General features: G+C 54.5%; 2 protein-coding genes across 2 annotated transcripts in view; both read right to left on the bottom strand.

Annotated features, from left to right (window-relative positions):
• Positions 1-4,064: 4,064 nt before the first annotated feature.
• On the bottom strand, positions 4,065-8,092 carry LOC128796879 (veswaprin-c-like). The gene is made up of 4 exons (XM_053958928.1): positions 7,985-8,092; positions 4,714-4,789; positions 4,399-4,560; positions 4,065-4,224 (listed from the first exon to the last, which is right to left on the bottom strand). Exons 1-4 carry the CDS (start codon positions 8,090-8,092, stop codon positions 4,220-4,222), a joined length of 351 nt encoding a protein of 116 aa, XP_053814903.1. The 3' UTR covers positions 4,065-4,219.
• A 1,463-nt stretch (positions 8,093-9,555) lies between these two features.
• MATN4 (matrilin 4) overlaps positions 9,556-22,349 on the bottom strand; it is a 15,599-nt gene continuing 2,805 nt past the window's right edge. Inside the window, exons 2-11 of the mRNA XM_053958885.1 lie at positions 15,809-15,925; positions 14,325-14,894; positions 13,858-13,980; positions 13,261-13,383; positions 13,038-13,160; positions 12,780-12,902; positions 11,907-12,320; positions 11,410-11,562; positions 10,516-10,620; positions 9,556-10,348 (exon numbers count right to left, since the gene is read on the bottom strand). Coding sequence (XP_053814860.1) covers positions 10,290-10,348; positions 10,516-10,620; positions 11,410-11,562; positions 11,907-12,320; positions 12,780-12,902; positions 13,038-13,160; positions 13,261-13,383; positions 13,858-13,980; positions 14,325-14,894; positions 15,809-15,881 — 1,866 coding nt within the window. The 5' untranslated portion in view covers positions 15,882-15,925 and the 3' untranslated portion in view covers positions 9,556-10,289. The remainder of the gene's footprint in view (positions 10,349-10,515; positions 10,621-11,409; positions 11,563-11,906; positions 12,321-12,779; positions 12,903-13,037; positions 13,161-13,260; positions 13,384-13,857; positions 13,981-14,324; positions 14,895-15,808; positions 15,926-22,349) is intronic.

Raw genomic sequence — 22,349 nt, 5'->3', positions numbered from 1 at the left:
AGGATTGCTGGCATGTAGGGCTCTCTCAGCTACAGGGTGCCATCAGTGCCTCACCTTTTTTGCCTTTCTTTTGGCTCCCTGGCTCAGGGAAGTCCTGCCAGCATCTGAAAGGCTTCCTGGGTGTGCACAACCTTGTGCAGCTGCAGCAAAGAGCAGCCTGCTGAGGATTCCTGGTGGGATGGAGGGGGGATGGAGCCAAGCAGCTCAGCACAGCTCTGCTGCCTCTTGGCTGGGCCAGGCAGAGCTGTTCCCTGCCAGACAGAAGGCCTTCGTCACAAGCAGCTTGTGAGCTTTGGCAGCACTTTAGGCAGGAGAGAAATCACAACGGGCTGCTCTGGCATCCCTCAGCCCTGGCTCCATCCCCTGCCAGCCCCCACAGCTCTGGGGCTCCCCACCGTGCAGAGGGCTGGGGCAGTGCACAGCTGGGGTGATGTGCCAGAGCCAGGCAGAAGGGACAGCTTCCATCCCTGCTCTAAAGGTGCCCTGGTGGCAGACACTGCCTCCCTCCACTCCGTAATTCCAGGGTTCCCCTCTGCCCTCCCAGCACGCTGCGAGCTGGTGTCCTGTGTTGCTGCTCACTGGCCAGGGTGGGAGGGCACTGGGAAAGGTTACTGTAGGATCCTGGCCATGTAAGACAAAGCACTCCTGTGTCTTCAGAAAGAAAGTGCTGGAGGGCATCAGCTGGTGTGAGACAGCTCTGGCCCAGGCCACTCTCTCCCTGCCACTGGAGAGGGTCTAGGTGCAGGTGAGGAGCTGAGTTTGTATAAACCATCCCACAGACAAAAGAGCAGAGTGAATTCGTACATTTGTTAGCCTTTAACTGTGAGGATGGTTTGTTTTTCTGCAGAGGTGTGTGTCTATTCCTTTTATGGTGGGGAACAGAATGCTATTGACTCCTTTTCCCTCCTGGAATATCACTGCCCCTCAGCAGGAATGAGGAAGGCTATGCACAGCTCCTGACCATGGGCAGAGCTGCTGCTGAGTGGATCTGCTCTGCCCAGGGTATTTTCTCCTCTGGAACTAATGTGATTGCTGAGATCCTGCTGGGACTACAGATTCCTACTCCTAGGCCAGGCTAGCTAAATAACCCTCCCCTTTCCAAGGTTGTCAAAGCTGTAGTAATTCTTATTAGGCTGGTTTGAATAATCTCTTGAAAAGGTCTCACATCACCATTGAGAACCAAACTGTTCTGTATTCAGACCCAAACCACCCAGTCTTCTGGGCCAGACCATAATGTACGCAGGGGGAGGCTCAAGAAAATATTAAAGATGGTCTGCAGTGCTGTGGGTGAGACCTGACTTCTCCATCCTCTGTCCTGTGTACATTTCAGAGTGGAACAAAGGACTTTGAGTGGAGCAAGGATGCTCTGTGATGCTGATGGATCCCCAAGGAGACACTCTGGATTCCATCCCCTGGGATGTTGGGGAGTGTTGGATGTTTCCTTTGGGAATTGTCCAAAAGTGACTGGCCTGAAAACCTTAGCTTTGAGGGAAGATGGAGTAAGCCAGACCTGCTGCCCGCCCTGCAGTGGTGCTGCTGCTGTGATGTGCCATGATGGATGCTTTTGACTCAAAGCTGGGCCCTTGGTGCAGCCTTTGTTCACATTCCCAGCACCAGACCTGGTGAGCCTGTCCCAGGAGAAGTCCTGAGTCCTGAGCCCCCAGGCAGAGAAAATTAACACCTTCCTCTCCAGGCTGCTCTGGCTTTGAGCAAACAGGTGATGTGGGAAGAATCTCTCTGGCAAAACACTCACTGCTTTTCCCATTGTCTTGCTGGCACCTACCTAGGACAAAGAGGGAAATTCCCTTCCTCCCCAGAGACCTGAATCAAAGGATTTCAGCCAATGCACACTGCCAGGAACTTGCCACAGTCAGCGATCCTGACCTCTGTGTGTTTTGGTGCACTGCCCAGCTCCTCCCAGGTGGGTGCTGTTCCATGGAGGGGGTAGAGGTGAGCCTAATCCAGTGCTGGAAGCTCCCCAGGCTCCCCAGCAGAGCTGGTGATAGCTGGAAATGCTGTGCCCGGGAGGCAGGGACCTGTGCCTGGCAAGAGAAAGGCAGAGGATTTGTTGACACCGCTGCAGGTGGAGGCACAGTTGGTGCATTGCCTCTGGGATTTCTGACTTGCACGGCTCCAAAACAGAAAGCAGCAGGACTGAGACAGACTAGATGTCCCCAGAGCATCCTCTGGCCCAAAATCACGTCCTCCTGCCTTTCTGGGCCAGCAGCTGGGTGACAGTGGTGACATGAGCAAAGCTGTCTCCGAGCAGGTAGAGGGACCTCTCACAGGGAGATCTGGAGGCCTCAGGCAGCAGGTTTTGGGAGGATGAGCCCTTCCTGCCATTTCCTTGTGTCTGCAGAGGAGCTGCTGCCCTGGGCACGGCATCCATAAGGTTATGCAGGGCCAGCTGAGAGGCACCCCATGCCTGGAGCTCTGTGCTTAATCAAACCAATTAGCAATCTAATCTTGTTAACAAACCAAGATAATTGCAGCATTATCAAATTAGCCGGCTGTATGGAAATGCCTGCTTAATAGCTGATAATAGCTGGTGCTGACGGAGGAGGAGGGCTGTGATCTGTGACTAAGGACCGCGGGAGGTGCAATCAGGCTGCTGTGCCCTGGCTGCCGCCAGCCCCGTGCGGGATGCGGGGATGGCTGCGGGAGCGCCGGGGCTCAGCCTCTCTCAGCCCACGGCTTGTGTGGCACAGCTCTCCCTGTGCAGAGGGCTGGGCTGCTGTCAGGGAGAGATTTCCCCTGCGAGGACCCTACACTGGGCAGAAGCAATGTCTGATTTTACACTGAGTTTGGCTGATGAGCTCCCAGTTCTTGTTTTGCCTGTCCCTGCTGGATCACCGGGCGTTTCCAGCCTCCCCAGCGCCGCATGAGCTCTCTGCTTCTCTCAGTCCTCCCACGGCCAGGCTAAGCAGAGTTGGTTTTTTCACCATAGGACTTCCTCCTTCTCAGTCAGAGTAATTTCTGAGTCTTGCCTCCTTCCAGTTGCTCCACAGAGAAGAGGTCACCTACATAGATGTGACCATAGAAGGACTCGCTCCAGCAGATGCTCTCCCCAGTCTTGGCCAGGAAGCTTCCAGCATCTCCCATGGACCATGCAAGGAGGAAGCCAGAGTCTTCATCCTGCCGTGTTTGTGGGTGGTTTAAAATCTGGCCAGCGGGTGCTTTGCTCGTGCCTGGCCATGGGGATCACTAGCCCAGCTTTTACACAGCAGCAGCTCCTCTCTGTTCCCTCGGTGTGTGCAGACAGACCAAGCTCCTCCCCAATCTGGGCTGGGACTGGTTGTTGAGAATGGGACATTCTCAGCAAGCCTGGCATCAGCAGTGGGCTGGGGAGGGCTGGCAGGCCCCTCTGAGCATTAGGCTGGGTGATGCTCTGCCCCTGCGGTGGATGGTGGCAGTGCCTGGTTCTGCCACTGCACGGAGGCCAGCAGGTCCCTCAGGCTGCACACACTCTCTTCTGCTGATCTTTCTTGGCATATCCTGAAGTTTTGTCCCCAGCACTCAGCTGTACAAAAATTACAGGAGCCCCTTGGAGCTATGATTTTATTGCCCTGGCTTGAGGCTTTCCCAGGCAAGATTCTTCAGCTGAATTTTCCCCACCAGCTCAGGTTCAGTGAGGGGTTCAGCACCACTTGGGGTTTGGGTCTGTGTAACCCCCTCCTCTGCTCTCCAGATGAGCCCCAAGTAGGGTATTCATAGGGAGGCTCTGCCTTCTGTGTCCCCCTGGGCAGGCAGGGTCAGTCCCCTTACACGACCCTGTCCAGCTGGGAGGGCCTGGAGGACACACTGCTCTCCAGAGCCCCTTGCAGCCTTCCAAAAACAACCTGGCATGTTTTGGTCCAGTCCCTTCCCATTGCTCTCCCCTCCTGGAGCCTGTGTGGATGGATTTTGTCCCCCAAGTCTGCCCCTAACCACACTGCAGGTGTGAAGCCAGATTGTTTTCATCGTCTTTCCCCCGAAGAAGGAATTCTGAGGTGAAAGCAGCAGTGGGACTGTCTGCCAGGATGGAGAGAGGAGGTGGGGAAAGGAGTCACACGTCACAAACGCCCTTAGGAAAAGCCTTTTTTATTTGTTAAAAGAGCAGTGAGGGAGAGAGGAAGCGGGTGGCACAGAGCACAGTGCAGCAGCTGTCACGGAGTGATCCTGGAGCTGAGCTGGGATGGGAATGCTGAGGTGACCCTCAGTGTATCGTGGAAGCCGGAGCTCACACTGGGAAAGGGAGAGAAAGAAAGATGCTGGGTGTGGTGTTCACCCCAGCCCACCGTCAGTCACCCCACCAGCCTGACGGGGGGCTCTGGCAGCTGGGCACAGCCCCCTGCCCAGAGCCACCTCATCAAGCCCAGCTCTGCTGCCCGTGAGCAGGCGGGGCTCCGGAGCTCCTACCGTAGGAGACGGGGATGGAGGGCGGCTTGGAGATGCACTTCCTCCCGCAGAAGGACCGGCAGCACTTCTTGCCGCGGGGGCAGTGCCGGTCGATGAGGCACTGGTTCGGCGGGTTGTGCATAGCGCAGGTGAAGCGGACGGGCGGGCAGGACCAGGCGCTGCCTGCGGGAGGAGGGACTGGTTGGCTCCAGGGCAGCTGAGGGGCACCGGGCAGATGCTGCCCGGCAAACACCCCTCTCCCCTCCCACATAAACATGGCTCCTTCGCCGCACCTGAGCTTTTCCTCCCCGTCCCTTATCCTCGGACATCTCCTACCTGTTGGCAGTTCTGCCCAGAGGATGAGCATCCCCACCAGGAGGAGGGCGGCCACCGCCTTCATGCTGCCGTGTCCCTGAGAGGTGCGAGTGTGAGAAGTGGGGGACGCCAACATTTAAACCCTTGGGGAGGAGGGGGGTGGGGAGCGGGGCTGGGCACGTGCCAATGTTGGTACCTTTTTCCTCTGCCTGTTGCATTGTGTTTTCCAGAAAAGCCTTTTGCGCAAGGTTCAAATGTGATTGTTTGGTTGCTCAAAAAGCAGCTACTGCATTGCACAACTGACCCCTGCAGCCACACCTGGGGCTGAGGGACAAGCCAAGGGGAGATGTGCCAGGGCATTGTCCACCCTGGCAGGCAGTGGAGCTGCTTTCTCCTGGGCAGGTATCTTCTCCAGGTATCCTTTTTCAGGAGAAGCCCTTGTGGTGACTGTGTTTTCCTCTGGAGGTCTGTTAAATGGGTTTCCCTCTGTACTTTGCTTGCACGTGGTCCTGCAAACCAAACCTTACAGCATGATCCAAATCAGCATGACACTGACAGTGCCTTCCCAGGAATGATCCTTCAAGTTTTTTCCTAGAGGTACCTTGCCCCAGCCCCAAATCCTCCTGCCCTACTGGGAGTATAAGTTGGTGTAGGGAAAACAGCTTTGGCTTAGCCTAAGGTGAGTCTTTCTCAAGCTCTGGGGGGGGTCACCTGAACCCCAGTGTCTTCTCTGGTGGCTTCTGCCATACAGGAAGCAGGCTGGTGCTGGAAGAAAGTGGCTGACCCCTCTGGGGTAGGATAACCCACTCCTTATAGACCTGTCATCAGCCATGATGCAGCACAAGGACAACTTGTCTGAGCCCTAACTCTTGACGTCTGTAGGGATTAGGGGCTGTATCCCTTGTTTGGATGGCAAAGGTTCCACCACCCATTTCTCCCTCCCAAGGAAATTGTAACCCTGCCCTGGCCTCCAAGTAAATCTGTTTTCTTTAGGTGCCCTTGGGCAATGGGAAGTTACTCCATTTCCCACTGCTTGGTCAATGTCCCACTCAGCTTGCGTAAGGGGTTCCTGAAATATTTCTGTGGGACTTCTGTGGCTGGCAGGAGCCCAAGCTGTCCTGGAAATGTGCTCTGGGAATGCCTGGGTAGGGAAAGGCTCCCACAGCCAACCTCCCCCAGTCCTGCAAAGGGCAGCCCCTGATCTCGCAAGCAGGCAGGGACAAAGAGCAGCAAAAGCCCAGTATCACCTCTACATGCTCTGTGCAGCCCCTGAACACCCCCAGAACTTCACTGATCCAGCCCCTGGAGCTGCCACTTTCCATGCAGGGCACGGTGAGTGTCTCACTGTGTCCTTTCCTGCTCAGACTTCTGTTCTCAAGTCACAACGGGCCCCATTAACTTGACTTCAACTAACCTGATATCTGTTAATTATTGTCCAATTTCCCTGTTGACTCTGTGGCTGCATTTAGCTCTTTGTGAAGTAATTTATTAAATAACATGCAAAAAGATTTTCTGGCCTGTGCACCAACAATGTAGCACTTTTAATGAGGAATACAAGCACTGGAATAATTTTTAAGCAATCCATTGCCATTCAGCTGCTGTTGGGGCTGGAGAGGACATTGCTGTGCTCCCAGCTGGTGCCAGAATCTGGTTGAGGTCGTGCTTGGACTTATGCCTCCAAGGGAGGAGAAAATATCAAAGACCAAGGCTTGGACTAAGCTGCAGAGAAGATGGGAGGGATGAGGGAGGGAAAGAAATTCACCTGAAGAACATTCTATAGTGCTTTATTCAGAGCAGGGGGGAAAGTGTGAACTGTTTTTGTCACAAACCTGCATGAAACAACCAGGACCCAGCATTTCTGGGCACAGGATTGCCTGCAGTACTCATGTTGCATTCTGTTACCTGTGCAGCACCCATTGCCCCAGCACTCCCCAGAGCAGTCCCCATCCCACGCGGCTCATGCTCTTCTCCATGAAAACCACTTTGTTTCCCTCCTTCCCAAGCTGCAAGGCCCCGGTTGTGCAATGTTTGGGGGTGTTGTGGCAGATGCTGCTTTCTCCCAGCCAGAGCAAGGCTCTGCAGTTTGTATTCCCTGGGAAGGGAAAGGAGGGAGACCAGCAGCCCCTGATCCCCCAACCTTACCCGGGCGCACAAAGCACCCCAGGAACAGCTTGTGCCCCACCAGGTGATGCAAAGTGTTCAGCCTGATGTGAGATCCATCCATCCATCCATCCATCCATCCATCCATCCATCCATCCATCCATCCATCCATCCATCCATCCATCCATCCATCCATCCATCCACCCACCCACCCACCCCTGGCCGGCTCATGGCTCAGGAAGCTCCCCTCAGCCCCGGTGCCCGGGAGGAGAGGGTGGCCGCAGCCCAGCCTCACCCTCCCAGCGCTGGTGTCTGGTGCCACCTAGTGAAGTGTCATTGATGAGGCGCTGCAGGACCACGCAGGCTCGGCCCCGATCCCAGATGGAATCTCACGGGAATGGACCCTGTGGGAGCTGCCTCTACAAATACAAAGTGTGTACAGACCTCTAAGTGGGACCTGCTCTGTGCACAGATACCCCCAACCCAGCACTGCCAGACACTTCCAGCCCAGGGAACCCAGAGCAAGAGAAAACCACAAATTAGAAATGCAGTCTGTAGCCAACGCAAAACAAAAGAGGGCAGGAATGTGAAAAAATGGAGATTTTTTGGTCCTAGAAGAGCCACAAGTTTCCTGTTCCTGTTGTAACACGTGTATTTCACTTGTAATAATCCCTATAAAAACAACAAACTATAAAACATATTTACATAAGAATATATATAACAATTATGTATGAAACATATTTACAAAAGACAACAACACTTTCTAAAATACATATACAGAAGACTACTGAAGAACACTCTACATATATCCAGAAGGATGGCATCCCTGCCCGGCACCTCCATCAGTCCTGGAAGAAAAGCAAGCGACACGGTCACCCCGGTCAGGCACAGAGGGCTGTTCCCTGTGCCCCCAGGCTGGGACACGCTGGCAGAGCGGGACTCTGCTGCCAGCACTGAGCCTGGCTGGGGCTGAGGGCAGGGCCCCAGGCAGTGGGACCCAAAGGGTGGCCCAAAGCAAGCACAGGGTGGTGCTTGTGCCACCAGACCCCAGGGCCCCCCCCGGGCACCGTGTCCCTGAGCGGGGCCACCCAGCCCAGCCCCAGCCTGGCAGCAGGGGACCCACCCTGCCTGTGGGCAGGGCACGGCCAGCACCTGCCTGTCCTGCTGCTGGGCTGGGTCTTCACCCCAAGACCATGTCCTCCTCCTCCTCACCCTTCTCATCCACTTCCATGTCTTCAACATAATCCTCCACATCCACCTCCATCTCTTCCTCCATCTCCTCCTCCACATCCACCTCCATTACTTAATCTCCATTCTCTTCAACATCTATGGCCATACTCTCTTCTCTATCAATCTCCACATCGATTTCCATCTCCTCCTCAGTGTCTGTGGCAGCCTGCACAGGGAGCAAAACCTCACAGTGGGGTCCCTGTCCCACACCATCCCCACAGAGCTCCAGCCCACCCAGGCAGTTCAGAGGTTTCCACCTCCATGGAATGGCACTGTACCTTCACTGGGACAAAAGTGAGCATCCTGCACGGATGGGTGGCAAGATCCAGGTAGCAGGAACCACTCAGGACTGATGACAATGTCAGGGACTTGGTGACAGAGATACTCTCAAAGTGGGATGAAGGTGAGGCGGTGGGGCCAATGGTTGTTTGCTGCTATCAGCTGTTCCAGCCCTTTTCTGTAAGTTTCAGCTGAGCATTTCCTGTTCGAGCTCTGCTGCGTGCAGTCTAGGAAATGTACCATCCTGTTTGGTTTGCCTTGGAATGGACCCTGAAGATCAAACCTGAGCTACCTCCCACCAGACCAGACAGAGTCCTGTCCCCCTGGCCTTCGATGTTCCTAGGGATGGGGCATCCAGAGCTTCTGTGCACAGCCTGGGCCTGTGCCTCACCCCCCCTCAGTATAAAAAAACAGCTTCATTTTAACCCAGATCAACCTCTTGCAGCTGAAAGCCATCCCCTCTTCTCCTCCCACCACAGACCCTGTTGAACACTCTGTCCCCCTCTTTCCTATGGGACCCTTCAAGCCCTTCATGGCTGCAGTGAGGCCCCTCCATGGCCCTCTCTTCTCCAGGCTGAGCAGCCCCAACTCTTTCAGCCTTTCCTCACAGCAGAGGGACTCCAGCCCTTGCAGCACCTCCATGGCCTCCTCTGCACTCCCTCCAAGAGCTCCAGGTCCTTCCTGTGCTCAGGACCCCAGAGCTGGAGGCAGGGATGGGTTCTGGGGGGGCTGCAGCTTCATGGGGAGCTGCAGCTTCAAAGGGGAATTTTGTGTTATGCCCTGAAAGGAAGTAAATGCACTCTTGTGCTGAGGGATAAAAAGAACATAGACTGCCCCGAGCAGAGTCCTGCTGTCAGGGGTGTTTCTTTGTGAAGTCTGCAGGGATCCATCAGGAGCAGATCCTGGGTGTCCCTTTGCCTCAGCACCTGCCCCAGAGCAGCTCAATGGCCACCTTGGCCAGGCTGTGGGTCCATGCCCAGCTCAGCTCTCAGCTCCCTGTGCTCCCACAAGCAGAGGCTCCAAAGCAAGCCCTGCCCATGGGGACACGGGGTCTGTGCCACACTGGCTCCCTCCAGCTGAGGCCAGGCCTGCAGCACCCTGGGGTGCTTCAGAACAAAGATTTCCCCAAAGGATTTCTGGATCCTGGGGACAGGAGCTGATGCAAAAGCCAGAGACTCCACTTCTGACACAGAGGTACATCTGTCACCCTGCAGCCCAGCTGAAAGGAGAGGGACATGTCATACAAATCTTCTGGGTGTTTATTGTCAGAATAGAAATTCCTTTATATAAAACAAGAGTTTAAAAATAGCACTAACCCTGCTCTGAAAATTAAATATACATATATATATACACACACATAGATACTGATAGAAAGAATAATTAACCATTTTGCTATGTGATTATAAAACCAAACAAGATTAATACCAATTTCCAAACTATTCTGCCAAACCAGGGCAAAGGGATCTAAGAATTCCTGCCGCCCATCTTCCCATGAGAGCCCACCTGGGCACCGTGCTGGGAGCCAGCTGGGCATCAGGCATCCCCTGTGCTGCCTGCACCACCCAGCTGTCCTTGCCCCACCACTTGGCAGCAGAGACAACAGAAGCTCTCAGGGTGACACCACTGTAGGTTTTTTCTCTTGCAAAGCAGTCTGCCAGGGTCCAGGGGGATTGTGCCATCCCAGTCACTCTGGGGGACACCAGGTGCCATGCCTGTCCAGTGACCAGCCTGCCCACATAGTTGCTCTCCCTCACCCCAGACCTGCCAAGGAACAACAACTCAACCCCTTGGCTTTGCAGCAGGGGCTTTGTTCAAGTTCCTTTTTGTGTGTTTTTAGGTTTTTTAGGTTTTTTAAGTACAGTCCCCTGGGGATTTTGCAATACAAGAACAAACACTGATGCTTTACGATAACCTAGCAATAACAATGTCATGTAGCTACTGTACATCCATCCCCGTGCCCCGCCGAGCACTGCAGCCCTCTGCCAGGATCACTTCTTGTTGGCAATCTGCTTTTCCAAGTCTTCAAGTCTGGCTGTCATCTGAGCAAGTGAACGTGCTAAGGAAACAGTGTGATCCACACAGTCTGCTGGGCAAAGGGCTTCATCCCCTTAAAAGAGCCTAAAATTTCCCCCTCCCATTTACCTACCCCTCCCTCCCCCATGTGTACTCTGTCCTCAGCACCCTGACAAGCCCAGGCATCACCCCAAAGGATATTTTTCTCGGTCAGGCTCTGCAGGATGGCCACGGTGTTGGTCTGGAACTGCACCAGCGCCTCACATTCGCACGGGCTGCGGATCTCCGTCTCCCCTTTGCCCTCCTCTGTGACAGGGGGGTTTGGCTGCAGTCAGACCATGGCCCCACGGTGCCCGCTCTCCCTTGCTCCCAGACAGGTCCCTTGTCCCTGCAGCCACCCACCGGGGCTCAGGGCTCTCCCCACCATTTTGCCCCCTTCTTTCAGCCTCTCTGCTTTCTGTCAGGTTGCCCTGCTGATCCAGCAAGCTCTCTGCCAGGCATCCCACAGAGCTGTCACACGCGTGGTCACAGTGTGCCAAGGACAGCCAGTGCTGAGCTCCACTTTGCCTTCAAGCTGGGGTAGCAGGGGGCATGTTGACTCCGTATCTGCAGCCCTGTGGGGATCTCAAGGGCACTGGGGAGACCCAGCCTGTCCCTGGGCAGGGAGACCCTCACAGTAACCCAGCAGCAGCAGAAGCACAGATCTGAACGAGGTACACAAGTCTGAACAAGGTGCACAGGCCACCTTCAGAGCATCCCGCAAGGCAGAGTGCCACTCCCAAATTCTGCCCATGCAATGGTACAGGGGGGGTTGAGCACATTAATACTTTTTTATTAACCCCTCCTTTAATTAGTTTTTTTATTAATTCCCTCAGCTTCACCTTCTCCTCTTCCAAATCCCTCCCAGAGACCCACATCTACACCCACAACAGACTGAAGAGATCCTGTGACAGTCTAGGCTCACACCAGCCCTGCTCAGCCTTGGGTACTTGACACAGGGTGACAGACTCACAAACCACCCCACTGGCTCTGTGGGGACAGAAGGGCCTTCCCTGGCTTGGGGTCAAGTCCCCTGGTGTGGCCAGGAGCACCCACCTGGGCAGATGTTCAGGGAGAAGTTCTCCACAAGGTGGGTCATGGTGGTGAAGTCTGCTGAATAGGAGAAGTGCTGCTCCACTGGCTCGGAGGCGATCGCTCTCAGTTCTTCTTCCACAGCTTTTCCGACACCCACGGCAAACATGACAATCCCTGCGTGGCAAGGACAGATCCTGAGCACTGCGCTGGCCACCCCGCAGCAAGCAGCCCCAACCCAGAAGGAGCAAAGGCAACGATGTAGGATTTTCTCTGGGCTTCCCAAATATACAGCAGGAATTTGGGAAGGACAGGCAGGAGTGTGGCAGCACTGTGGTGGTGGAGGCTGCTGCATGAAGGATGCTGCTCAGAGCACCCTGTGGCCACAACAGAGCACGTCTGCTGTAGGATGCAGCTCCCCAAGGCTGGATGCTGCAGCTTTTCCCTGAGACAGTCACACCAAGGAACCATCCCAGGATGCCCAAAACACTGCAATTTGGGGTTCCCAACCCCCCCTGCACCTGATTCCTTTGCTCTTCTGGCCCATTCGGAGATGTCATCCTGAGAGCGTCCATCCGTGAAGACCAGCCCGATTCTGGGGATGTTGTGGGAGAGAGGCCTGGCACCTTCCAGCTCAGAGAAGCTGTGCTCCACCATGTGCTTGAGGGCCAGGCCTGTCATGGTGCCTTTCTCCATGTACTCCACATCCATCACCGCCTTCTTGATCTCATCCGCGCTGTGGTACTTGTTGAGGGGGAACTCGGTGCGCACGCGGCTGGAGTACTGCACCAGCCCCACCCGCGTGCCGTGGGGGGACACCTCCAGCAGGTCCACGATACGGTTCACAAACTGCTTCACCAGCTCAAAGTTCTGGGGCCGCACGCTCTTGGAACCATCAATCACCATCACAAGGTCGACATGCCCAGCTCCACACTCTGCAGGCACAGGGGGAAGGTGACAGAGGAGCAGCCTGGCCACGGCCACTGTCAGAATGAAGGAGCCTGGGGCTGGGGGCTGAGCTTTGGGACTTCAGGACACTGTGGGAACACCCTGGAACTGCAGCTGGGAAGGAGAGCAGACTATGCCCAAGGGACTCAGCCCAAAAACCTCCACTGACACCCCAACACCCCGTGAAAATCTTTTCTAAGTTTCTCTTTTCCCAAACCTTTCCTTAAAGCTGTTGCATCCTCTGGGCCATGTCTCTGAGGACACAAGCATCCATCCCCACAGCAGCCAGGGTGTTTCCCCAACCAGAGCTAGCTCTCCACCCTCTTCCAGCCTAGCTTACAGTCCCAAGTGGGGACAGAGCCCCCCAATCCAGTTTCAGGTGAGCTCTCTCCAGGAGCACAGAGCCCAGATAAGGAGAATGTCAAGGGCTGTGTCCCAGTACTCACTGCTGCACGTCTTGCCATCAGCCTGGAGCTGCTGGCCCTCAGGGCACACGCAGTGGTAGGAGCCCTCCGTGCTCACACACTTGAACTCACAGCCGTGATCCACCCCGTTGCAGAGGTCGGTGGCTGGAAGACAAGCCGAGGGCATGGGGTTATTCCCATTCAGGATGGTCCGGGAACAGCCCTTCCCTGGACACTGGGCAGGACATAAAGGCACGTGCTATAGACACAGCCTGTGCCGTGCAGCACGCAGGGACCTACCCCTGCAGGACTTGCTGTCGGGCTGGAGCGTGAAGCCGCTGTGGCAGCGGCAGTAGTGCCCGTTAGGGATGCTCACACACTCGTGCTGGCAGCTGTGGTTCCCAAAGCTGCAGTAATCAATCACTGGGGAGACAAGGAGAGCAATGGCAGAAAGGAAAAGACAAGAAGAGAGAGAGAACGGGAAGCAAATGAAGAAGGGACAGGGAGGGAGGCAGTCACTTACTCGTGCAGCTCCTCTTGTTGTGGCTGAGGTAGTAACCTGGCCGGCAGCGGCAGGAGTATGACCCCTGCACGCTGACACAGTGGTGCTGACAGCCGTGCCTCCCGTCCGCACACGCATCGATGGCTGCGGGGGAACAAGACACCCATCACCCTCCTGTCCCAGCCTCCCTGGGGCAGCAGGGCAGGACTGCTCCAGGGCTTCAAAGCAGCTCCCAGCACTGTGAAACAAGAAGGAAACGTTCTGGTGTGGTGGTCAGACCAACTAACATGGCATTGCACTAAAATCCAGGGAAAAGCACTGTGCACTTTGGTGCTGGGGTGTGAACCCTCTGGTACTCACTGCCCGGACCCCCTCAGCTGACAGGCAGCTGGTTGTGCCCACATAAGTCACGAGTGTCCCATTGCAGAGAGGTGGCCAGGATTTAGCAATGCTGAATGTCTGCAGGCATTACAGACCTGGGAGGCAGTGGGCCCAGTGAACAGAGTACCCAGGCTGCTGCTGGCCTCCATGAATCCTCTGCTGTGTTCCAGCTTCCCTCCATGGGACCCATAACTACAAGCTCCCTATGAAAGTTCAGAAAATAAAAAGGGTTTTTACGGGAACAGGTCTTTCCATCCACATTGAGCCTGTAGCCTGGGTTGCACTCGCAGTAGAAGGAGCCAGGGGTGCTGACGCAGCTGTGCTGGCAGCCGTGCTCCCGCTCCACGCACATGTCCACCCCTGCAAGACAGAACGGGCATCAGAGTGGCCCACAGGCATGCCAGACACATGGGGACCCTGGCTCTGGCATATGCCCTGTCTCTGCAGCAGAAGCCAGTGTGACACAGCCCCACATAGCCCCAGCCCTGCCAGCCCAGTGCTCACCACTGATTTCCAGCACACAGACACAGAGACCATGTAGTGCCCTGTCCTGGCACCTCACCGGGGAGGTTGTTTCCCCATCCACCCTGCTTCTGGCAGGGGCAGCCACCCCAAACACCCCTCTGAAGGTCACCTTCTGGCCTGGGTGAGGAGCAGACACCAGGGACCCCCCTTGCCACTCAGCAGCAGCGGCTCTCACCCACCGCAAAGCTTGTCCTGGAACTGCTTGGCAAACTGCTGGATGAGCTCAAAGGACTCCACCAGGAAGACGTGCTCCTCCAGCGGTGGGGAGGCCATGGCCCGCAGGGAGTTCATGTCTGCCCGCTGGATTCCCACGGCGTAGATCTCGATGCCAGCGTTCCGGGCCTGCGTGGCCACCTCGGTGACGCGGTCCTGGGGCCGCCCATCCGTCACGATGATGGCGATGCGGGGGATCCTCTTGTGCAGAGGGCGCGCGCCCTCCTGCGTGGTGAAGGCCACGTTCATGGCGTACTGGATGGCCAGCCCCGTCATGGTGCCCTGGGCCAGCGGGATGATGCTGTTGATGGCCCTCTCCATGTCTGCCCGTGTGAAGAAGGTCTTGAGGGAGAAGATGTTCTGCACCTGGCTGGAGTACTGGATCACCCCCACCCGTGTGGCGTTGGGGCCCACGTCCAGGTTGCCAATGATGTCCATCATGAACCGCCGCATGGTCTCGAACTCGAAGGGGCGCACGCTGCGCGAGCTGTCGATCACAAACACGATGTCCAGGGGACCCGTCCTGCACTTCAGTGCTAAGGAGAAGGCAAAAATAAGGCTCAGTCCTGTGGCTGTCTGCAGGGAGCAGGGAGATCTCTGCCCGTTGGCTGGGGGCTGCTCATGAGGGATGGAGAGAGCAGGTTTGGGCGGCCCCCAAAGACCAGCACCTTTCCACTGCCCAGTAAATGCACAGAAGGTGGTGGCAGAGCGGAAGCAGGGTCAGCAGGCTGGGGAGACATCCCCTGGCTGTGGCTTGTTGTGGCTGTGTTTTTTTAAGGGCAGAAAATGAGACAGTAAAGGCAAAGCTAAGGGCACGCACTTGGTAGAGATTGAGTTTCTCCTGAGCATAAGGATGCTACTGGGAGAGTGTTCATCAAGTGAAATGCCAATGAACGGATTTTGCTTGGCTTGTGTGCACCCAAGCCTGGGAGAATCGGGCCCTAATCATAAGGAAACACTTTGAGTCCCTTTGGGATGATGCCAATCTCAGTTGCTCTGAAGGTCTCTGAGACATACCTGCTCCTTTCTCCATTTGGTGCCTTCACTGTTTTTAAACTAAAATTGATTTAGATCTCTCTCTCCTGGGCAAAGAGAGGCTGGTACCCCTGGGTTTGCTTTGTCCCCTGCACCTGGAGAGTCAAACAAGGACTTGACTCTTACAGCTTACAGCTGTGCCTCCTGCCAAGGTCACAGGCCATGGCCTGGAGGGTGACAAGCCCTGGGCAGGGCTGTGTCACAGGTGAGGAGGTGCCCAGAGCAAGCAGCCCCAGAGCCACCATGCTGGGGCCAGGAAGTTTGTGTCCCACTACTGGGGGGATCCTCCATCCTCCTGGGGATGCTCCCAACGAAGAGGCAGCCTGTCCCACAATGTCACACAGCAAAATGTCCTCTGAGGGCTCCACTGTCCTATATTCTCACTATATATGCACTCCCACCAGTCAGGGCTCACCTGCAGGTTTTGGCCTGGCTTCCAGTGTTGTCAGAAGAAGCAGGAGGAGAGAGGCAACAGGCAGGAGCTTCATGATGGCACTGGGAGAGCACACAGTTCCAGCACTGGAAGGATGTGCTGCAGGGAGAAGACAAGGTGCAATCAGTGCTGAGGGTGGGCTCAGCCACAGGGCAGCATTCTCCTGTGGTGGGTGTCCCCAGGCAGTGCCAAAAACCCTGACCAGCAGCAGTTTTGACAGATCCATCCCCAAACTTCTCTGAACCCACATGGAATCTTTCCTGTTCCAAGGACTGGCAGTCTCAGCACATCTCAATTTCATTACAGTAGCAACACTGCCAAAGGGTCTGATTTTCTGCTCTGGGTGGAGCTGGCCATTGAACAAGACTTATTTTCACTTGCAAACCAGGCAGATGGGATGTTCAGCCAAATGCTTTTTCCCTGACTGTGTGGCTGTTCTCTGCAGCCAGTGGAGAGTGGGAAAGCTGCACGCAGGGATGCAGAGCACCAGCCCTCCTGATACTCCTGCACGGGAAGAGAAGCCCCCAGATGAAACACCAGCACAGATGACGCCTGCTCAGAAGTCTCTCAAAGTCACTGGCAAAGATCATTTTTCCAAGAAGTTCCATTCTCTGCCTGTCTCCAAACTCCCTGGGGAGAGCAGAAGCCTCTGCAGGCAGAGGGTGTAAGGATGTCTGTGCAGGTGGGCTCACACCTTTCCCCCCAGGCAGGTGCTGGTGAAGCACTGCCAGCCTGCTGCTCCCCTTCACATCACCCCGGGGTCCCCACCACTCTGCCACCAGCACCCTGCACCTCTCCCTGTCCTAAAGGTTTTTCCAAGGGATACCCTGCACTGCAACAGTTTTTTCATGTCTTTAGGGTGGGATCAGTGGGGGAAAAGATATTTAAACTTGTTACCCAAAACTTCAGCTTCTCACTTCTCTCCCTCCCTGCCCACCTCTGTGTTGTCTTGCCTTGCCTTTCCTGGCTCCTGCAGGGATATGGATTTATTTAGTTTATTTTTATTCCAGCTCTGGTTGGAAACCCAAGGTGCTAGGGATGGAAATGCCACAGATAATGTGACTCTCCCCAGGAGATGTGCAGGGCCAGGACTGGGCTCGGATACTGGAAGGGTGCTTTTAAGAAAAAACACACAAAAATTCATTTTATCGGTAGTTATCAGCCAGTATTTATTTAGCCCCAGGAGGTCTCAGCTGTAATTCATCACCAGGGTTGCTGTTTAATTGCTCAGTGGTTACGTGCAGCCCTGAACACCATGTCTTTGATAGCAGGGACACTGATAATACGTTTCACAGCTGCATCTTAAAACTGTCTCGAGACTCAGTGTTCACACCTGGAAAACTATATTAAAGAATTAGGAGGACAGAAAAGGGGTACAAGAGGATACTGGGATCCAGAACACCAGTCTCAAAGTGAGAGACGTGGCCTTTCCCTGGAGGCAAGAGCCTACCAGCCCGGGACCAGCCCGGGACACAGTGACTCCGCTGCAGTCCAGGAGCTCCTGCACAACTGTGCAGGACCAGTGGGATCGCTCTGGCTGAGGGGATGAGCAGGGACAGCAGCCTGACGGGTCTTTTCCAGGGGGCAGAGGTGAGCTGTGCTTCATGGCCAGGACTGCTCAGGCACCTGTGCCCCTCACCACATGCAAGCAGAGAGACAAACAGTGCTCCACCCCCAGCTTTGTTTCCCCATTTATTTAGCAGATTCTTTTTCCAGTGCTGCTTCTTTCCTGGGAGAAAGCACTCACAAACCACTAAATATTTTTGCGACAGCCATGCCACCTAGAACATTTCTGCAGCTCTCTTCTCTCCACACCTCCCTGCAGTGGCGGGCTGCTATGGAGCCTGTGTCTCACAGCATCAGAGAGTTTCAAAGACAGCCCAGAGGGAGGAATGAGCTGTTGGGCCAGGAACCAAGAAGGAGAAAACCAGTTCACGACTGATCTATTTTTAACATCATCTCAGCTTTTGGATGAAGTCTTGGCTCTCCCCGCGGCTGGAAGGGCTGATGCTGCCTGGACAGGGCAGGGCATGGCAGCTCAGTCATATTCTGTCCTGGCAGCAGAGACCAGGCTGGGACAGAGTCCTGGTTCCTGACTCAATTTAATGCCCAGTCCTGCCGCAGGAGCAAAGGGATGGGGCAGCAAAGACGATGGGACAGATGTCCCCCAGTATCTCTCCCACCATCCCACACTTGGCAACTTCCCTCTACCCTCATTTCCCTGGGGCTGACTTGCATCCCTGCAGAGGGATTGCTCACACCCTGAGGGGTGCACAGCACCCCCTCCAAGCCCGTGCAGCAGTGGGAGGGCCATGGGTGGGAAGCGAGCGGCTGGCAGGCAGCTGCTGCGGGGTAAGGCAAACACGGCGCTGGCTGCAACGCCAGAGACCTTGAGATAACACTGAGCTATAAAGGAAAAAAGGTCCAGGCAAGGTGAGTGCTGCTGCCTGGGCTGGTTCAGCTGAACCCTGCAGATGAGCTGAGAGGGCACTTGGACCATTCCTGACATTTCTGAGCAACGCAGTGAGAGAAACAGTTATTGCTTTTCACTGCTGAAGGAGATGGTCAGTACATGATGCAAGGAGGGTGACCAAGGGGAGAGCCACACGTAAGGACAGAAGGGCCACCTCCTCTTGACTCTACACGTGATCTCAGCCAAGGAGGACATGGAGATGGATCCCCAGAGACAAACAGGTAAGCCAGCACACCTTCCCTGGGCACCTCCACTGGCAATGCTGCTCCCCAGGGCAATTGCATCCCTGCTCCACCGCTTGTCCGTCTGCTCTCCCTGCCAAATGCTGAGTCTCAGGAAAAACAGCCGCTTCAGGTTTCAGCGTGGCCTCCTTGGCAGCTCTCTCCTGGCTGCAGGTTAACAGAAATACTCAGAATATTCCCCTCTGGTTCATCCAGATGGTGGCAGGGTGGACCTGGGCACACCCTGCCTTGGACAAGGCCAAAGGACAGGGCATGGCAGGGAGCAGGGTGAGGAGTGCTGCCAGCTCCCTGCCCTCCTTGCTGTTACAGGGATGGGGGCTTTCTGTACTGAGCTGCAGAGGGGATGAAGCAGAAGGGGAAAGGAGAGGTGGCGATGTGTTCACAGCCCAGGAAATGCCCTGACCATAGTGTCACAAGGAGGAAAGCAGGTTGTGGACCAAGGCTATGGAGCCACGCTGCCTCCAGACCCTGCAAGTCAGGACAAGGGATCACCATGAGTTGCAAGGAGTGGGGAAGAGCTGGGAGCCTGTGAGCAAGCACCAGCCAAGGCAGAAGGCTGTCCCATGCAGCAGGGCTGTGCAAGGAGGAGGCACATACAACAGGTCCAGGCACACATGGCAGGGTGCAGGGCACTTATGCCACAAGTGCTAACAGCACCTATTTTTGTGCTGGAAGTCATGGCCAATGGTAGAGCAGCCCTAGACACGATGTTGCTGAGATTCACCCTCCTCATCTGCCTCTCCATGCATCCTACTTTGCTCTGCAGAGCTTTTCTTTGCAGAGACCCATCCAGGCAGTTTTGAGAAATTCAATTCCATCAGTGTTATTTGATGAAAGTGTCAAAAAACCCAATCAAAATACGGCCAGGAGTCCCAGCCCTGAGTCCTTTCACTTAGGACACCTGAGTTCTGCCACGACAACAGCAGAAAGACAGCAAGAGCACCCTCAAGCTGGAGGATGGGGAGAAAAATTGTGATGTCCTCAGCAGGACAGCAAGTCATCATCCTTCTGGTCCATGCTTGAGGGAAAGGCTGCCCAAAAATGCATGTAGGACCAAGGGAGGAAGACGGAAGTGTGCCTTGCCCCAGGGGACAACAAAGCAACCAGAACTACCTGGAGAGATGCAGACAACTTACATCATCCTGGAGGCACCTCTCAATACCAAAATTTGTTTAGAAACATGGATGAATTGCTGGCACATAGTATTTGCGAGACCTGCAAGCAGTGTGAAAGAATGAGGCCTGGGACAGCCTGGAGCTGGATCCACCCTCTCCTGGAGAGCTGCCCAAAGGTTGGTTTCTCCCAGCATAATCCCCAGTCTCAAGGTGCTCTCTGCTTGCAGATGCCCAGCTCTCAGTGCTGCTCACAAGCACTGAATCCACCCTCAGGACTATTTTATAGGCAGCATTGACCTTACACTCAATCACAGCTCCAAAATCTCAGTGCTCATCCCCCCACAGCAGCTGGGTGACGAAAGGCAAATCAGAGAGGACAGCAATGCAGTTTTTAGAGCAAGGAAGACTCAGGGACCAAAGCACATCAAGACCATGGAAATGGCAAGAATTTCCAGCCCAAAGGGTTTTTTTCCCCCGTTTAAGGACTGATGTGTCCTTGGTTTTTCCCAAACACGTGTGGGAGAAGCCGAGCAGACTCTTTCCAGGACATCGCCGAGCTCTCTGGTTACAACTCTATGGCAGCTTTACTGGGCCAAGTGCCACCTGGAAGGACACATTGCTTGAAAAACAAGGCTGTATTTATCCAACAGCACATCAAGGCTCCAAACCCAACAGGAGCAAATCAGCAGGAGTGCTGTAACAGGAAAACCTTGCTGGATGCAGAAGGAACCTCTCTTTTGCTCTGCTTACTCCCCACAAAAGCCTATTCCCCATTTTATGGGACTCACTCGTGTATATTCACAGGGAGGGCAGGACGAAGACATTTCTTGACCAGGTCCTTTTGCAGTAACAGATGTCTTTGACTCACAGCTCGTGGACTCAAGTTCTGGCAGGTTTATACTGTGACATGACATTTGCAGTCCCCTTGGGAAGGAAATGCTGGGTGTAGCAATGAACAAAGCATCCCCCTCTATTCTCCACAACAGCACATGGCGGGGGGGTATTTCTCTGCCATCAATCTATCTCTAAAAGATCTCCCAGTGCTCTGCCACACACTGGGCAGGAAAGCCTCTTGCCCAGACAACCCTGCACTGAAACAAGCTGTACCTGGGCTGCTTCAGCAACAGCTGCCACAGATAAAAGCCACATTCACTTGCAAATTAAAATGTTAAAGATCTAGCCAAGAGGAAAACACAGCTAGAGGAAAACACATCTGCCAAATCTCCTTGTTCAGCTAATCATGTCGGAGATGGCTCCTGTTTCAGGACTGCTGGTGCCATTTCTCTGTTCCTCTCTGTCCCACTCAAGACCTTTAGGCTACACTTGTCCCCTGAGCTGCACAACAGGCAAAGTCAGCCCATCGCCTAACTGCTATTGTCAACAAAACTGGAATACTCTGATTTTGATGAAGAGTGATCAACAGGGAACAGATCTACCTTACTGATTCTCTTTAAAAAGCAAATGCTCTTCTGAAAACAGGTCCTTGGAGGACAGCTGAGCTGGGCCAAGAGACTTCAAACTTTGGAGAGAAGGATGTCCTGGGCATCCAGAAGCTGACGCAGCAATCCATTGCCTAAGTTCTTGTTTTGGGAGGAAGGTGTTAGCATTTTTTTCCGCCAGAAATATGCATGTTCAACCACAAAGGAAAAGTCATGGCCCAGATCAGCCACTGGGCTGGTGCAGAGTTTGTCAGCTAAGCTCCTGCCGCAGCAGGGCTGGTATGAGAGTGATAGTTACTAGCAGGACATCTGTCTCCCAGATCTGCTAGGACCACTATCCCCAGCTGACCTCCAGGAAGTTTACATGGCACAGACAACCACAGAGACTGCCTGCTATTCCAGCCCAGCAATCATAGATCCATTGCCTGACCTCCTTCTCTAAGTCTTTATATCATATTTCTCACTCTACAGATGTGACTCAATGTGTTGGCATAAGAAAACACTCCAGGAGAATATTCTTGTGCCTCTCCCCTTTATCCTACCTATCCTGCTATGTGTTTAATTGAAATAGCAGAAAGTGAGGAACGTTTGGCAGCTGCAGAAAGGCACGCGGGGACTTTTTGTCCCTCCTCAGAACAGAAAAGCAAGCTTTGTGTAGATACTTTTCACAGGGAGAACCTGAAAGGTAGCACAGGAAATGTCTCACACCTAACTTCACAGCAGCTTCCACATCTCTCTGGCAGCAGGAGATCTAGGACCGAGATGCCATCACCCCTTAGGAGATGCAGCAGAGAAAAGCTTCACCAGCAGCACAGTGGGCTGTGGCCTCCCTTCTGCCCACGCTGAAGAGCAGCTAACACTTTGGGGAAGCCATCCAAGTCCAGCTGCAGGTGTATGAGCTGAATTCCCAAAGGCAGTGTTTTTCCATGACTGGAGCTTGCCTAATTTTCCAGCCCAGACAGAGACTCTTGTACAGGGGGTTATCTCTGCTGTCAACAGATCTGCTCCCACTGGTTCCTGCCATAGAGCATGCACTCCTATGGGTCCACAGACTACCCTCAAAGACTCCTGAACTTACACATTGGCAAAGCACAACACAGCTCAGAGACAGAAAAGCTGAAGTCTGGAGAGAAACTAAGGTACTGCCACCTCCCTGCAAGGGACAGCAGCTGAGCCCTATGGATTTCCCTAAGGAGCACCAGGGCTAGGGATGCACTTGTGTGCAAGCAGAAGCTTGCAAGGCAAGAGGATCAG

The sequence above is a fragment of the Vidua chalybeata genome, chromosome 17, assembly GCF_026979565.1.
Source record: "Vidua chalybeata isolate OUT-0048 chromosome 17, bVidCha1 merged haplotype, whole genome shotgun sequence".
NCBI classification, from domain to species: domain Eukaryota; kingdom Metazoa; phylum Chordata; class Aves; order Passeriformes; family Viduidae; genus Vidua; species Vidua chalybeata.
This window is presented reverse-complemented; position numbering and strand designations above follow the sequence as displayed.